This window comes from Lathyrus oleraceus, chromosome 1 (genome assembly GCF_024323335.1).
Source record: "Lathyrus oleraceus cultivar Zhongwan6 chromosome 1, CAAS_Psat_ZW6_1.0, whole genome shotgun sequence".
Lineage (NCBI taxonomy): Eukaryota > Viridiplantae > Streptophyta > Magnoliopsida > Fabales > Fabaceae > Lathyrus > Lathyrus oleraceus.
Genome location: NC_066579.1, coordinates 450,187,423 through 450,206,700, shown reverse-complemented (window position 1 = coordinate 450,206,700; position 19,278 = coordinate 450,187,423). Strand labels below are relative to the sequence as shown.

Below are 19,278 nucleotides of genomic sequence, written 5' to 3'. Positions count from 1 at the left end.
ATTTGTGAATTATCTCTAATACTTGAAAATCAGCAAGATCTCCATTTTGTAGAGCTTTTTGGGTTAATCTGGCTAGACCTTTAGTAGAAATCAAATACAAAAAGGGTATCAATGAATCTCCCTAACGCAACCCTATGCCAACTAAATTCACTTATGGGTTATGCCATTTACGAGCATAGACATATGGCTAGATAAAATGCAAACTCATTCATTTACTCCTAAAACCCATTATGCCCCTCATATAAATCAGGTAGTCCTTGATGAAAAATTAATACACAAAACTCCTCAATTAGTGTTTGATTCATCCTCTCTGCTAAAGCATTCAATTGAGAAGTTTTAGAAGGAGTCTTTTCATGTGAAATACCATAATGCCTGCAATAGGGATCAAATGGTCCACAATACTCACTGTCATTGTCAGAATGAACACATTTCTACTTCTCGCATGTTTGCCTCTCAACCAAAATATGGAATTCTTTGAATTTTTCCAACACTTGATATTTTCTCTTCAAAACATAAACCCATATTTTCCTGGAACAATCATCAATAAAGGTATAAAAAATAAAGTGCATAACTAAAGTATTTTACCTTTAATGGACCACAAACAACATAATGTACCAATTAAAGCAACTTTGACTTCCTTGAGGGAGGATGTCTCTTGAAGGATACTCTAGTATGTTTACCAGCCATGTAATGAGAACACTTCTCCAAATCTGCATTCTTTAATTCTGGAAGAACATCCTTTTTGGCCAAAATATTCAGCACCTTTCACTAATATGACTAAATCTTCGGTGTCATAAAGATGCTTCCATGTTAATAACATTCACTTTATCCCTAGAAACCAAAGATTTTGTCCAATACAGTTTAGAAAGTTTCTCCCCTATAGCCACAACCAAGTTACCTTTGTTGAGTATCCACTTTCCATAACCAAAGTGATTATCACAACCACAACCATCAAGCATATGCACTGAGATCAAATTAAAGCAGACATTTGGAGCATGTTTGACACCTCTAAGCAACAATTGCATTTTCATGTTGATTTGCAAGCAAATATTACCAATACCAATTACCTTAGATATACCATCATTAACAATCTTTAATACTCCAAAGTCACCAGAAGTTTAAGATGTGAAGAAATCCTTCATTGGTGTAACATGAAATGTAGCACCACAATCAACTATCCACATGCTCTCGGATGATACGAGATTAATATACTCATGATCACGTAGAATAACAAGATCATCACTAGTAGTAGTAATACGCTCATCATCGTGATCTTCATGATCTCTTTTTTTAGACTTATCTTGCTTGCCTTTGTTATCCCTTTTCCACATGGATGGAGTCATGTATAAGTAAGTGGGGCTTAGTGCCCCCATTATCTTTTAATACTTGTTTATGATTAATATTATTTTTTACATTAATACATACATTTTAATTAAAACATGTACATGTCATTTTATATTAAATGTAAGTTTAATTAATCTAAAATAAAGACTATTACATGATCCATTCAGTAAAAATGACACAAATTTTGACATCTCTTTAATATTGTTTTTGTAGTTCTCTTTAATTATACTATAATAATAATAATAATAATAATAATAATAATAATAATATATTATATTATATTAAAATTTAATATTTTAAAATTATAGCACTATCAATTTTTTTTATATAAAGTTTAAAATTTGCATATTATCATGAGTTATATTTAAAATTGCTAAAATTTTAATTGTTGATAATTTTTACGAATATAAATATCTTCAAAATTTAATGTGGAATTTTGCCTCAAAATATTATATTTTCATTTTTTTTAATCTCAAAATAATTATAACTTTTGAGTATTAATATAATATATATTAATTATTATATTTTTATTTATTATATTTTAATTTACATATGTTAATTATAATTAAAATATATATTTTGATAAGTAATATTAATTTTATCCTTAAATATAACTATTTTATAAAAAATTACACAAAACTTAAATGTAATATTTAAAGTTAAATAGAAAAAATATTTATATAAATTGCCCCCTTTATTAAAAAGTTATGGCTCCGTCACTGCTTTTCCACTGATAATAATACTTCTGTACGTGTCCTGTTTTGTGACAATAATGACACTCCATATTCTTGTATTGTGGCTCGAACTTGCTTCTGTCGTTCTCTTTACCACCCTTAAGTTCCATTTTCTGACTTCTCCCCCTATTTTAAGTGACAAGTACCTCTGATTGATATGAATAACCATGTGCCTTACTTTTCATCTCCTCATTAAGAATATCATCCTTAGTTGTTTCCAAAGAAACAACACCTCTAGGAGCAGAACTTGTGATAGAAACTCAAAACTTCTCCCAAGACTCTGGTAAAGATAACAATAGAAATAGCCTCAAAAGTTCATCATCAAATTTAATATCCATTCCTGATATCTGATTAAGGAGCCCTTGAAATTCACTCAAGTGATCTAAAATAGAAGTCTCATTCTTATACTTCAAACTTATGAAGCTATTCAACAAGAACAATTTATTATTATATGGTTTATATGCATACAAAGACTTTATCTTCTCCCACAAAGTTTTTGCATGTGTCTTATTAGAAATATGATTATAAACATCATCTTCTATATATTACTACTGAATAAAACCACATACATGTAGATGTTCCAACTCTCATTCTTCATCAGACACAAAATCCGATTTTGCGGAACTAAATACCGGTAAATGCAATTTCTTCACAAATAGTAAGTCTTTCATCTTGTCCTTCCAAAAATGTATTTAGAACCATTCAACAATATCATCTTCATATTTATATTTGAATCTATTATTCAAACAAGTAAAATAGACCCTAACTAAGAGCTTTGATGCCACTCTGATGGAAAATTAACACGCAATAATAGATTAATACACAATGAATATAAAATTTCCCAAATTTGTATGATCCTATTAAAACCAACAACAAATATATGGTTGCAGATCAAATAAATAAAGGCATAAAAGAACACCGATATTTTAATATGGATAACTGAAATTCTGGTATGCAGATATCAGATGTCCTAAGAGATGTCGAGACATTGATATTTGATCAAAACACAATGATAATATAACATACAGTAAAGAGTACTGAAAATAACAGAACACGCAGAGTTGTTAACCCAGTTTGGTGTACAACACCTATATCTGGGGGATACCAAGCTAGGGAGGAAATCCAGTAAATAGAATCAGTTTGTAGACCTTCAGTAAATCATCTCCAATTTACAATATACTTTCTAATCACTATCCATGCTTAACTTCTACCTAAGACTTACCTAGGTATGAGACCCATCTCACTTCCCTTTCAATCAAAACAGTGATGAAACAATACTATTTTGAAAGTTTCAGAAGTTTCACTTCAAAGACACACAATCACTCAATGCTTAAAAGCTTAAGAGTGATTGACAGAACTTACAACTAATAGAGACAGTTCTACTCTTATACCAAGATGATATTAGAGAGGCTTACAATTAACATGAACACACAAACCCTAAAAACTCATAGAAATAATATTTCATCAATCAATTAGGTTTGTTGTCATTCTATTTATAAACATAGTCTGGAGTGGATTTGGGCTTCAAAAATGCAGCACGACAACTGCTAAAAGACTGCAGAATATTCTGCATAAAAATAGATCTCCAATCAAGGGTTTCCTAAATGTCTCAACATTTAGAAAAACATAATAACTTTAAACTCAAATAGAATATATGATTCCTCAATCTTTGACGCCATATAGGATTACTTAATATTCCCAGAATATTCAGTAATCTGTTAATCAAACAAACTGTTACCAAGATGTAAACCTGTAACAGACAAGATGTCGGATCCTCATGTTAGGACATCTTGTTCAACATGTTGCTGCTAAGTTAGTTTTACCAAAATTACTGTCAATCAAAAATACAGAGAATTAACAAGAACCTCTCAATATGAGAGTAAAAACCATGAATCGTTCAGACTAAAGAAATAGCTTCACTATAATCAAATAAGGGTATAAAAGAGTTTTAAAGTGATCCGCAAGCTAATGCTAACAACTGTAAAATCACAAAGCAAACTAGCTTACAAATAAGAATCAAGAAGCTGAAAAATTACCCAAATTTGTAGCTTTAGTGTGAAGCAGATATCTCTTAACTCATACTTTTTTAGAAGATCCGAGTGGTCAAAAGGTAGACACAGGTGTTATGAACCTGCCCTTCAAATTTTAGCTCGATCCAAATGTTAACGAACACAAATCATTGATCTAGTGAAGTTGGTTGATGAAAAACGGGAATAAGATTCTCTCCTTTTTCTCTCTTTTGTAGTGTATTTTGTGTCTCTTTCTCTCTCTTTTGTAGTGTATTTTCTGTCTCTTTTTCGCTTCTTGTCTCAATCCTAATTTTACCCTCTTCACTTAAATAAGTGAGACAAATGGGCTAATCATATTTGGGTTTTTCTCCACATAGGAAGGGAACCCAAACCCAATAATCATAATCCACACAATTGTATGCTTTTGCAAAATCAACTTTAAAAAGTAAGCATTCATCCTTTCTTTGTTTTTCCAAGTCAATGATCTCACTCAGCACCACCACACAATCTAGGATTTTCCTATTAGGAACGAGAGCAGTTTGGAAATAGATATTAACTTTCTCACTACCGTTGCTAAAGTTTTGGCTATGATTTTGCAAAGGCTTTAATAAGAAAAATTGGTCTATATTCACTAAGATCTTAGGGATGATCAGATTTAGGATCAAAGTAAGCAAGTGAAATTCATGGACACAATCTATAATATCCTCCTTCATAATGTCCCGTATAACCCACTGATATGGGGCTTTTATTGCCATCATAATTTCAAATCACATATTGAATCTCCTCTTCATAAAATTGTTTTCAACGCTAAAGAATCATCGGGTTCTAGATGATTGAGGTTCACTCCTTTAAAAACCGACATCTTAATCGACAGGCTTCAAATCTACTTTACAAATGATTTTTTATTTCTTGTTTGATATTCTCCACTCTTTCTATAATCGATCCTTCTTTTTGTAATGTTAAGATTTGGTTATTCCACCATCGATACTTAAACTCTCATAAAAAAAATCTATTGTTTAAGTTTCCTTCTTTAACTCTGGATTTTCATAGTAGTCTCTCTTTATATTGTAATTGTTGCCAATATGATGTAAATCCTACTCTGCGTTGATCCTTATCTGATATTGAAGAAGAATTAGTTGCCAATCAAAAATCTCCTTGTTCCAACACTTGAGTTTTTCTTTAAGCAATCGTAATTTTTCTTTAATTACAAAGCCTTTCTCCCACTCATATCGAGAGAAAACCAACTATTTATCATAAAAGTTTTGAAGTCTTTGTGCGCAAATCAACCCTTATTTATTTTAAGAGTGTGTTTGGATGAGGTATTTGAGAATCTTTAATAAATTTAAAATTGTAAGCAATTCAAATGATTCTATTGAAATCCATTTATTTTTAAATTCTTTCGTTTGGATGAAGTATTAAAATGATTTATTGTTAAATTTTTGAGTCTTTTTTATAAATTTTAAAAAATTTATGTCAAATTTAAAATATGAAAAATAGAGATTAATTTACAATTTTTGAAAATTTGAAGACACCAATTTGTAAAATTTAAAAATTATTAGGAACTTATTTGTAATTTTTTGAAGATTTTGAAGGTGAATATAATTTTTTTATAAACTATGAGGACTATTTTATAAATTTTTGAAAATTTAATAATAAATATTTAACATTCTCATTATATAAAGTGAAGAAGCGTTTTTAAATTCTTTACTTTTTGATGTAATTTAAAATTTTTTTAATTTAACTTGAATAAAATAATTCATAGATTTATATTATTTTAACAATTATCTATATTTTGTATCGAAACAATGAATTTTGATCGATTTATTTTATATTTTTTAAAAAAAAATATTTTCCTTCGTTAAAATATTTCATTCAAAGATACTCAATAACTATTATCTACTGCACATTGTCACCAACTTTCTAAACTTCTATGATTCTATGATGCATTTTGAAAGCATATTTTGTAGTTCTAATACCATTGGTTATACCAAGTAAATTTCTTCCCTAACATTGGTATATCCATATTATGGATAAAATTATGAAATTCATCCATATTTGGAATTTCCAACTCACAATTCTAACACCTTTCCTCTCTTGTCTTCAAACAACGGAGCTAAAATCAGCACATACACATCATTCCGAATTATGATTATTGTTTTCTTATGGCTAGACCTTCAAACCTACAAAGACTTCCCACAAAACTATATCCCAATTAACATAAAAAAAAAATCATAATTGTAATTTAATATTAAAAAATCGATCCAAATTAAACTATATTAAATTGAATTGAAATGAATTGAAATTTTTTATGCGTGTCATTTAAACCAAATTGAATCAGACAATTTTATTTTAGAATTATATAATTTTTTTTCCTTCCAAACTAGGATGCGAACACCTTTATCTCAAAAGAGTTTGAATAAAAATTTTCTTTCACAATTTACTTTGAAATTGGGAATGCAATTAAAAGAAGATAAAAGAATAAGTAAATAAAAAATATAAAAATACACATATAATGGTAATTTTTAAGAATGTTTAAATGAGATGAGTTGACGCAATTATGTTTCAGCTTAATTTTGAGATCATAAATGTTGTTGTGATGAATTTTTGGGGAAGTTTTTATTTTATTCTATGAGGTGGAAAAACATCATATACAAAATTAAAAATATTTTTCAGATTTTAGAGATGTATCTCTAAATGCATCAAATGAGTGTCATCCCAGATTGAAACAAAAAATCATTTCGGAGATGTATATTTGAATATTTTCAACAAATGTATTAATATTTGAGCAATCCGTTGGATATTTCGGAGATGCATCTATTGAGGTTTGAGACGGAATTTTGAATTTTTTGTCACTTTTACCTGTCACATATTTTCGGAGATGTATTTTTGAAATAAATGGATAAAAAACATTCACCCGCATGATCATAGACTCATACTTGTTTTTCACTCCAAATCCTTTACAAAAACCATTTCATTCTCAATCCACATTTTCACTCCAAATCTTCATTATTGTGTTTAATCACATCAAATGGGGAAAAAAACTGAAATTTCAGGTAAAAATCATTTTTTCAAGTCTTCTTACTCACGTTAATCTTGTTTTTTAGTTGAAAATGTTTATTTAATCTAAAGATACATCTTTGGATTTTGTATGAACTCCTCTGGAGATGCATCTCCGTAGATTGTTTGTTCTCATTTTTCATCTCTATTTATATATTTAGCGGTTTTTGAGTTTTTTACTGTAAATGTTTTCATTAGATATGGTACATCCTGGTGTTTTTTCCAAACATGTTGTGTCTTTGGAAGTCAAAGGTGTTGTTGTGAAGGAGGTAGATGTTGTGAACCAATTTAAAAACGAATAAGAGTTTGAATTTTATGATCACATGCTTCAATAGATTCGTACAGAGGCCTATAAACTGGGATTTTGTGTGGTAATCAGAAGGTCCGATAATGACTATGATAGAAGAGGTGCATTTGTGACAATGACATGCAAAATAAGTGGAAAATATATACCTCCTCTCAGAAATTTTAAACGAGATGACATCAATTCAAGAAAATGTGAATGTCCCTTTAAGTTATATGTTGGCAAATAAGAAATTGAGATTTAATGTCATATGTGGTTTACATGACCATGACTTGTGTGAAAAGTTAGTCGGTCATTTAATTGAGATTTAATGTCACATGTGGTTTACATATTGTGAAGATGTTGAAGCGTCCACCTGAATATTGAAATATGTCTGATTTTATGTTCACATCACCTATGTAATGCTGATTTTATGTTATAAATGTTAACTTTATTTTGTCAAAATACAACTTTTTCCTTTTTACTTCTGTTTCTGTTTCAGTATGCTAAGGAGATGCATCTACGGACAAATTTCGAAGATGCATCTACGGACAAATTTCGAAGATGCATCTCTGGATATTAAAAAGTTACACTCCTGGGACGTGACTCAGAATTGGCCTAAGATGTGTGTGCTTGAGATGCGCTCGAATATGCATATTTGAAATCTCGTAACATTTTAATATTTTCCCGTTGTGTCTTAGTAATATATATGATGCATTAAGAAATTATCAATTTAATACTATTTTAACCCCTGTTATATAGACATATTATGGTTTATTCCAGTAAAATTATTTTTTTTAAACTAATTTTGTTATACGAAAATTCTGTTATTTTAGACGGTGTGAAATTGTTTTTTTTAAAACTAACCTTACCATACGAAGATTATGTTGGTTTAGACCCTATAAAGTTTTAAACTATCTTTGTAAAACTAACAATGTAAAGTTGTTGTTTTTAACTAACATTACCATATAAAAATAAAGTTAATATTTGCAACAACAAAAAAAAAAATTACAAGATCTTAAAACAACATAATCTTAGTATAATAAGATTAGTTTTACAAAAAAATAATTTCACATGATCTAAAATAACAGAATCGGGTGACAAGGTTAATTTTATAAAAAAAAATTGCAGGAGATAAATTAGAATTCGCCTATATGACCGTGGGATAAAGTTGTATTAACCTATATATATATATATATATATATATATATATATATATATATATATATATATATATATATATATATATATATATATATATATATATATATATATATATATAATTTATTTTTATTTTATTAAAAAATATAAATTGAATAAGATTCTATTTTTAATTATTTAATAATTATTATTTTTTATATTAACTATAATAAATATAATATTTAAATTTTATTATTTACATATAATAATGATGGATGTAGAAAAGAAAAAACAAACATATGTTAAAAATTGAGATTGAAGTTGCAACTTTGGTGGAGAATTAATGTGGGGTGGAGATACCACCCAATGATGAAAGCAGGGTGAAACATACAAAAGCCACCTTTGATGCTATGTGTTATGATAAAAAAATCTTAATTTTTTAATAATCTTTTTGAGAAAAATTATTATTTATTTTTAAAAAATGAGATTAATTTCGTCAAAATTTCTTCCTTTCCCGGAATTCTGATCCTCTCCCTTCTTCTTCTTCTAAAATACTAAATCAAATATTTTTCATTTAAAATACTCTCCCTCACCCCTCTCATTAAATACCCTCAACCAAACAGATATCTATTTAAAATAGTTCAAAAATTCTGAAATCTTGCACTAAGACTTAATTGCCCTTAGACAAGTATTGTCCTATTCAAACATTCATTTTTTTCATTAAATATAAAAGTCTTTCTCACATTTAAATACCAAGAGTTCATTTCTAAAGTGTAAGGTCATTCATTCATTTGGACTGATTAATTAAATTATAACCTATAACCTATGGAAAGTAACAAAATTAGATGTCTTAGAAATGAAAATGCTAATCCCATGATTGATTGATTATGACCAATTTGTACCTTGATAACCGGTCAGTCACACTCACATTATAGAACTTCCCACGCACCTTCCAAGAATTAGACAAAAAAGGTCACTAAATGTCCCATTTGTGCCTAGCCTTGCCTAACCACAACCTTAAAATTTACTCCTTCTTCAACCATCTGGAGTTAATTTGTTTTATTCCTCGTCTAACTCTATATATAGTAGATCCACTCCCCACAACAAATCATTGTCCTCACTATACAACACTACACTAACCTAATTTTCATTTTCTCTTTTGCATAAACTATAGGAATTAAGCAATAATGGCATCAAGTTCCAAGAAGAATGGTGGGTCACTTGTTTTTGAGGATTTCTTCCCTTCAATGATGGAGAAGCTAGGAAGTGAAGGGTTTATGAAAGAGTTGGCAAATGGTTTCAATGTGTTAATGGATAGAGAGAAGAAAGTGATAACATTTGAAAGCTTGAAGAAGAACTCGGCATTGCTCGGGTTAGAAGGTATGTGTGATGATGAGATTACTTGCATGTTAAGAGAAGGTGATATGGATGGAGATGGAGCTCTTAGTGAGATGGAGTTTTGCACTCTCATGTTTAGGTTAAGTCCTTCTTTGATGAATGACACTAAGCAACTTTTGGGAGAAGTTATTTTCAATGGAAATTAATGGCTTTTTTTGCTTTTGTTCATGTGTTAGATTTTAATTAGCTTTTAAGCATGTTTTGGTTTTGGGTTTGTGTGTGTATTTTTCTAGTTTGTCTGTTGAAAATGTTCCCTAATATTTATTTAAGGTCGCTTATGTATTAAAGTTTTCATTTTGATCCATGATGTTACAAATGTTACATCATTTTAGTTCGCTGTTCAATTCTCACCTAACATTGTTAAAAGAATTTTATGTAATCGACAATTGTAGATGGCTGCTACAAATAGTGAAGATTAAGGAGCGTCAACATGACTAACAAACTATTATTGTAAACTTTTTAGATAACCCTGATATTTCTAAATATGTATTTTATAAATATTTTAATATATATATTATTGAATACGGTTAAGATGGAGTGCACCGTGAAAGTTTGGACATATTAGTAGTAGACATGGCAATGGAGTAGACACCAATTTTATCTCTCTTCTATTTTAACTCTAAACCTCAAATAATATTTGTTTTTTTTGTTCTGTTGATTTATGATGGAAATCTCCACCCTTCAAATTATTTTGTATTTTTAATATTTCATTGTGTCAGTATGGATTTTACTGAATCATAAACTCACCACAGACAATCCACTCCTCGATCCATATAGAGGATTTAATTTTTTATAAAAATATTTATTTTTTTCAACTCAAATTACACTATAAATAATAAAATATAACAATCTCAAAAAATTTCATATATATATTTAAATAACAAAATATAAATTAAAATATCAAAACATATTTAATATTTTAAATTATTAAAAATAAATAATAAAATACATTATAAAATAAACAAAATTCATTCGAGGTGAATACTAATGTCTTCGTTATCCAATTTATTTTAATATCTTGTAATAAAAATAAAAAATCAAACCCAAATTTAAATCCAATCAAAGTGGATTTTTTTCTTTGGTTATGTTGTCATGGTTATATATTAAATTTTTTAAAATGTTTTTACAAACTTTTTGACATGTTTGTTGAAAGATTAAAACATTTTTAAATGAAACCTCCCATAAATCAAAGATCATTTATAAAATTCACACTTAGTTCCTTTATTTCCATAAAGTTTAAATTAAAAAAATAACATAGAAGAACTCACAGTTCAAAGACCATTTATAGGATACTTACAATAAATAAATGACAAAATTAATCTTTTGAAGTACTAAGCTCTGTACTTAAAATAAATAAATGATAAAATTAATCTTTTGAAGTACTAAGCTCAGTAGTAACTTTGCAGTATATCAACTATTTATGTAGTATTTTATCATTTAAGTTGTAGCAATTATACACAAGGTTTTAAACTCTCAAGTTTCCTCACAAAAATGAGTTAAACCGCTTCTTAACTTTCTTCTTGACAAACTCATAAAATCTAATTATCTAAAATAATACACAAACTAAAAAAAAGAGTTAAACCGCTTCTTAACTCCCTTCTTGAGAGACTCTTATAAAATCTAATTATAATTAAAATAAAATTGAGAAACTCTTAATCTTGATATTTTATTATATGGAGATGAAATGGTGAATTATTGTTATTTTAAATTCAAGGAATTTACCTAAACTCTATGTTTAACAAACTGGCTTAGCAGGAGATTTAACAAGGAATTTTAAGTCCAGTAATCATCATCATCTCCCATTGCAAGACATACTAATTTTTAATCATGAACGCATTATTGTAGCATATGATACGCATCTGCATCATTCTAGAAACTATGCCATCAGAACTCACTAACTCCCAATGCAAAGAAATATCAGGAAGAATGAAATTGTGACCCCAAAAAATGAAGAAACATAAAATGGTGAGTTTTGATTATTAATGCACTAATGTTGGCATACTTTGTTGATCAAACTTTCAAAACATGTTATAACATTCCAGACATATTTGACCATTCAACATTAACAAGACAAGACAGAGTGAGTATATATGCCCTTCTTAACAACCAACCTCAGTCTATAGTTGTTTGCGGCTCCAAAGATCGCCGAAAAAGTAAAAAATAAAAGGTCTCCCCAGACGGCCATCCTCACTTTGGATAGAGGATATCATAGTGACCAGGACGGTATAGCAATGTGATGAAGGGATTCTTCTTTTCAGAGCTGCCACTAGAACTTGGGAGATCATCTGCAGATGGGATGAAATCATGATGATTTACACTGACACCGCCAGTATCACATGAGCTGCGGTCAAGGTACACAACACGGATGGGAACGCCCAGTGCATCTGAAAGGGCAGTAATGTGCACATGGTCGCTCTCTTCGCCCATTGGTTCAACAGCTGATTTGCAAAACTAAACCACAACAACATGAAAGAGATGGGGATATTATATTAAAATCAGATTACTAAAACCATATACTGGCTTTCTACAATAAAACTAATAGCTAAATTATTTCTTTCTTGTCAGATCCCAACTTTACAAGCAACTTATGGAAAGATGGAAAAAAGTTCTTAGCATTGAAACCAACCTGCTCAACTGTTGTATTGGTTAAGCCCATTATGAAAGGTTCAAAAAATTCTGAGCGGTTTTGTATTGCAGCAGACGTGACAAATCTGAAGAACATAACAACTAAAGAAAACATTTTGTCAAGAAAAATGAAAGAAATGAGATCAGGACATGAGACGGATCTAAATCACTCACCATAATCAGATACAGACTGATCTCGGCTTCTAAGCACAAGCTCTTCATGACTGTGATGATATAATATATTCAAATATAATAATTAGGGCTAGATAAACAGAAAATTGTGATAACTGAGTATTCTGAGAATATATCATGCTTCCAGTTCAGAATTGTCGATGCAAATTCATGGTGATTGGTGAAGGAAAAAGTTAACACCTTATGGAAGTCTCTTTCCCTTGAATTACATCTTCCAGCTGCTCAAGGAATAGCTGAAATATTTTTTACAGTGAGATAGTAAAAGGTAAATTTACAGTGAGATAGTTAACACCTTATTAACCTCTGGGTACCAGATGCCCAGTTTATAGCATTTAAAAAAAATTAAACAATGTATTCTTGAATGAGAACTATAAGCCAGAAAATTTTCCAAATTCTTCCCTCAAATAGAAAACTTTATACAGAATTAAGATTGAAATTGAATGCAGCCTATATTTTTTTTCTATTGTATAACTTTTCAACTTTTTTAAAAATTTGCCCCATAACATAACTCTGATCAGCCGATTTTTTATTTTCCATAGCTCCATATCATAAAGATTAAGAGGCTTAAACTTTTTTGCTACTCTAGTTATTGGTTTCTATATAATATCACAATAACCTCGCCTCAAAGTGAACATCCTTTATTATCATTTCAAAGGGGAAGGATATAAAGAAAAAGTGACATGACATCGAAGATGATAATAAGCCACTGCATGATGATTAGGATAACTTATCACATTTTTTTAAATTATAGAAAAGATAAGTTTAAGAAACGAATTCAAATTCCAATATGAATAAACAAAATTAAAACTGCACAGATGGAAGACCCATTCATATACTTTCCATAGAAGGCTAGATAGACAGAAGGCATATGTGAAGTCATAGTAGCTACTTTCGACAAGCCTAGAGGTTAGCTTAGATTACTACGTATACCCGGCACAATTTGTCTATGTTTGGATCATTTTTCATAAGTTTAGTCGGTATATTCATTTAGGCTAGAAAATCATTGAGGTATTTGTATAAAGTAAGCAAGGATGTAACCCCAGAAACACAAGGAACGAAGAATGCAATTGATAAGTTACCGTAAAAAAATCTTCAAAAGTCAACTCTGCATAACCCAAGGTCTGAAGTGCTTTTCTACTTCTCTCAATATTAACCTTGACGCGATCAATTTCTGCTTTGTCTTGAGCTTCCAAAAGATGCTCCTAGAGAGAGAGAGAAGACTAATTTATTGACTGAAATTATTGGAAATTTGGAATGTTTTATTCCAAATCCCCTAGACCCAAGCCAGAATATCCATTCAATTTTGAAGTAGAAGATGCTACTAAACTGGAAACAATAAAACATACGAGGTATGAAAACATAAAGCCTCGAAAGAAGCAGTTTCCATCTCCCCGAGTACGCCGAATGGAAGCATATTGCTCAGCAAGCACCTGCATTAAGAGGAACAAGAGAAAGATTCAAGAAATATGACAACATGCTAGGATATGATAAGACACAACACAAAAGAAGATAGGGATAAAAGTTTGACCAATCAAACCTTGATTTTTTCCAGTAAGATAGGACTGCCTGATTGATATTCAGCAGCCAAGCTAGATAGTGGTTCCTGCCAATTTACCACATGAAATCTTTGTCCTTTAAATAATTACTAAAATAAAATTGTATTGCATCCCCTCCTCCATCCACTAAAGAAATCCCAAAGATTAAAACAAACAACAAGACACCTAAAGTAATGGCATTTATAGTTTAACAACCTGTGGCACTTTGCTCAAATAAATTCTTCATCAAATTCAGGTGTATAAGAGAAGGGAATCTATTAGCAGTTTAGCACTATGTACAACAAGGCCCTATTTGGATAGACAGCTTATTCGTAGCTTCGAGCACAAACACTTATCATGATCTATAACCTATTTCAATAACAAAAGATTAAAAAAATTTAGAATGTTTTCCTATAAACTATAAGCTATTTTCATAAGCTATCTTGAGAACTTGTGAAAATAAGCTAAAAACAACTACTGAATAAGTTTTCCAAACAGTTTTTGCAAAACTTATGCCCTCAATCAATTAGCTGAAAACAACTTACAAAAGTAATGCCATTTATAGTTATACAACTTGTGGCACTTTGCTCAAATAAATTCTTCATCAAATTCAGGTGTATAAGAAAAGAGAATCTATTAGCACTATGTACAGCAAGGCCCTATTTGGATAAACAGCTTATTCGCAGCTTAGAGCACAAACACTTATCATGATCTATAATCTATTTCAATAACAAAAGATAAAATAAATTCATAATGTTTTCCTATAAATAAACTATAAGCTATTTACATAAGCTATCTTAAAAACTTGTGAAAATAAGCTGAAAACAACTTTTGAATAAATTTTCCCAAACAATTTTGCAAAATTTACACCCTCAATTAACTAACACTTAATTCTACATAATCAAGAAAACAAGTTTCAAAGAGTTAGCCATTTAGCCTTACCTTGTCACCCACATATGGAAGCTTCTTGGCTTCATCGTCATGAATAGAAGATGTCTGCTGCATTACATCCTCATCCTCAAAAGCGTTCCACCCACAACCTGGACCATCCTCATACACCACTTCCCCATCATCCAAAACTGGTTCTTTATTCCGCATTTTTCCCTCTTAACGGAGTTCAATTTCTTTTCAAAACAAGCAACAATCGAACTAAATAACACTGCCAAAGATAACAATAAAATTCATCATAGTTGACCGAATCATAAAATTGCGTTGAAATCACGGCACAAGAGAATAACAGAATCAATTAGAAATTCTTGATGAAACGAGGTAAAAAATCAAAATCAAAATCAAAAGACGAAATTGGCAGGGTTTTGAATCTTGTGCAGATCAAATTGTTGATTGTTTCATCGATCATTTGCATTGAGGAAGAAAAAGAGGAACGCGAAATGGGGAACTTTACCTTGCGCAAGTTGAAGATTGAAATCAGTGAGTGAGGTGCAAGAGCGGCAAGAGTGAACACGAATCCCTAAAATCTCGAAAGATTAAAATGCAATTGCTAAACGCACCGGTGTTTAGCGTTTTATACCCGCACAAACGGTTATATGTGTGTGATAACAATGAGGGATTTCCTTCAAAAACAAAAAATTATTTGAAACTCCTAAGGAAATAATTGTGAGTATTATTAGTCCATAGATAGATTTAAACAATTTACAAACATTGTTAGTATTATTAGATGTAATGCCATGAAATAGTTCCATATAAACCTCTTCATTTAAGTTTTTTAAGTTTTTATATACAAAGGCATTATCAACATCTTTATAGTTGTTAATTTGGCAACAAGTGAGTAAGCATCAAAATTTTATATCTTTTATTTGAGTGAAATTTTTTTGTAACAAATCTAGCATTATTTCCCTTAGGTGGATATTTTATATATCTATTTGCATCTAGTAAGTCTCTTATGTGGTGCTAACTTTGTGATAATCCATTTTTTTTTTTTGATTAGGTGTTGTAAATTGTGCGTCCATAACCTTTAACCAATTATCATACTTAATAGATAGTTTATAAGTAGGAGGTTTCATATACAAAAATTTAGAGTTTGTAAATGAAAATTTGTAATGTGATAAAACATTATTGGCATGTGGCATTGAAAAATATCTATAATATAAAAAAAAGAAGATAGTTGTGGAAGCTCTATTTTATATTTCTGTAATGTCATTATTTTGAGGATAAAATATTTCTGCAATGTCATTATTTTGAGGGTAAAATATGTCCAAATTTTACTTTATGCAACCAAACTATCATAATTTGTATTGTTTGGTTTCTACTTATTCTATTAACTTTCAACTTACCTTGTGTTGCAACTTGACTTGCTTTGGTTGGTTACAAAGTAACTATCTGATTTAACTTTATCACATAAACCAATGTTTAACTTTTTCATATATCCCTCCAAAATACAACTTTGTACTTTCTCCCTCCTGACTTTTCTCTACTTGAACTTCTTTCTCTCTCATACTTTATCTGCTCAATCTGAAGGTGATGTTTGCAACCTAGACACCAACCTCAGATTGCTTATGTAAATTTTTTTACCCTTTCGATACTAAGAAGCTTAACATCAAAGGTTGAAGAAAATGAACTTTGCAAATCATTTTACCAACAAATGGTCTGCCTTCTTCATTATTCATGTAATTGTTATGAGTTATTGATTTTGAGCCTATGAAACAATACTTATTGGTATACCCGATAAAAGTTTATAACTTTAGGTTTCAATATGTGTTCGTTTTTGTGTTTTTCTTCATTTTTTCATATATTAATGCTCGTGAGCTACTCTGATTCTTTTTTCAGATTCTCTTCTGGTTGTTGTTATATTGATGTTTTATGAGCAACTATGTTTCAGAATCTGTTATGTGAAGTTGTTATTTTGATGTTTGTGAGCAACTTATATGGCCCGATTCTGTTTACGTGTTCATATTTGTGTATGTCATTATGTATTACTGATTTTGATTTACACATTTTCGTAGGAACTGTGAAATGGCAATGCCTTTTGAAAAGATCGTCAACATAAGTGATCGGAAAGAGCTCTGAAAAGTTGTCGTTAAAGTTCATCACAAATGGATCGTGATAACAAACAACAAGGAGCATTTGGAGCTCATTTTTGTTGATGTTGATGTGAGTTTTTCCTTTTTGTGTTTTTAATGCCTTTGAAAAAGTTGTAATATTTTTGAATATGCTCACTTATTACCTAAAATTGCCTTAAACTGATGTATGTGATGTATTTGTAGGGGACATATATTCATGTTAAAATAGCTCCAGCGTTGAAGGCAACTTTTGATTCAGCTTTATCAATTAACAAAACATACATTATTACAAATTTTCTCCCTCAACCAAATGATCTCATGTTCAAAACTTTTGAACGTAAGTTTATCATCAACTTTACTGCTGGAACTTCTGTGACTAATTTAAACAAACATCAAATCCCTGGAAAAAAACATACATTCAAACCTTTTGCTAACATTATCTATGGAAAATGGAAGAAAGACTTCTTAATAGGTTATATGTTATCAATACAGGCTGGTAAAGGAAATTGTCCACCTTATGTATGCGAAAGTGGCCATAAAACTGAAACTGAGATTTATAGGTATGATTTAAGTAAAATATACACTCTAAGTTATTTAATACAATGTTGAATGCATTGAAAAATATATAGGTATAAAATCGAAATTGAAGTTGTAAATGATGGTTGTAAGGTCATTTTTGTGTTCTAGGACAAAGAGTGTTCCGAATTATAGGATATTTCAGCTGCTCAACTTCGTCAATCAATGCTTGAGGTCTGACCCCATATATTTTCTCATTTAAATTCTCCTGACATCAAAGTTTTAGTTTTTCATTACACTTTTGTCTTTTCATATAGGCTAGTGTTAATGATCCACAAGAATTTTGGTTGGTCCTTGATAAATTACTTCGTAAAAACACATGCCTTCAAAGTCAAATGGCAATCCAGGTGGGGTAATGCAAGTGTTACATCTATCAACTGTGATCAAGACACAATTGATAAGTTACTTACTCACTGGAAGGTTTGAAAGGTATTTCACAAACTCATTATTACAGTGTGCCTAAATGTATACATGTACATTATTGCAACATAATTATCCTCCCTTTCTGACAGAGTCCTACTTCCACTTATGTTCATGATAACCAAATTATGCAGGTATTTTATAATAAACTTTCTATTACATTAATTTGTTTATCTTTTGTTTTATCTCGTGTGACATGTAACTCATTATTACCATATGATCCTTATACAATTAGATTAAGGAGAGTGTGGATGAGGCAACACTTTCTGAAGAACAAAATATCATCACAGTAAGCATTATAAATACCTTCAATTTTATGTCTTGCTATATTATGATAATCTAGAAAAGTTTCTGATCAAACCATTATCAATTGTACTATAATATTATGTTTAATGCTGCGGGAATTGGAAATTACTTTTAAACTGAATCCACAACCATCACCACCAGTTCCTACTACAAATATTATAGCTTATGTTTTAATTTCTCTTTTCACATGTGATGATATATATTTATTTGAAGTTACATAAGCTTGCTGATTTGTTTTTACGTTGTATTTTGGTTAGGTCTTTAAAACTCATGGGAAAAAAAGTCAGTTACTCATGTCATATATGGTAAAAGGGGTGCACTTCAAGGTTTGAGTGAGTCAACCACTATTAAAGAACTAGTTGTATGAGAACATTCTTCAACCAGGCTACGTCACAAACAAGTGAAGATGGAGAAGAAATAATTTATTATATGATGTTGCAGTCCCTCACAATTCCTACGAATCTTACTACCAAGCTTAACTTCAAACCTTTTGATATCTCTTATTTCAATAGTAAACTTCATGTAACAAGTTTCTAATATGTAATATGTATCATGTTTGTACTTTGTACTCTAAACTCAGACACCAAAACTCAATTCCTACATTAGTTGTATGAATTTTCCAGCTATTATGTTCATCATCAT

The 19,278-nt window shown here is 30.0% G+C and overlaps 2 protein-coding genes across 2 annotated transcripts; one reads left to right on the top strand and one right to left on the bottom strand.

Annotated features, from left to right (window-relative positions):
- The first annotated feature begins 9,584 nt into the window (after positions 1 to 9,584).
- LOC127115911 (calcium-binding protein KRP1) lies at positions 9,585 to 10,267 on the top strand. The gene has a single exon (XM_051047327.1). The coding sequence runs from the start codon at positions 9,755 to 9,757 to the stop codon at positions 10,109 to 10,111; it is 357 nt and encodes a 118-aa protein (XP_050903284.1). The 5' UTR covers positions 9,585 to 9,754; the 3' UTR covers positions 10,112 to 10,267.
- Positions 10,268 to 11,913: 1,646 nt separating this feature from the next.
- LOC127083045 (OVARIAN TUMOR DOMAIN-containing deubiquitinating enzyme 1) lies at positions 11,914 to 15,930 on the bottom strand. The gene is made up of 9 exons (XM_051023279.1): positions 15,720 to 15,930; positions 15,260 to 15,476; positions 14,320 to 14,385; positions 14,129 to 14,212; positions 13,862 to 13,984; positions 12,963 to 13,015; positions 12,765 to 12,814; positions 12,592 to 12,692; positions 11,914 to 12,416 (listed from the first exon to the last, which is right to left on the bottom strand). The coding sequence occupies exons 2-9, from the start codon at positions 15,413 to 15,415 to the stop codon at positions 12,153 to 12,155; spliced, it is 897 nt and encodes a 298-aa protein (XP_050879236.1). The 5' UTR covers positions 15,416 to 15,476; positions 15,720 to 15,930; the 3' UTR covers positions 11,914 to 12,152.
- Positions 15,931 to 19,278: the final 3,348 nt, after the last annotated feature.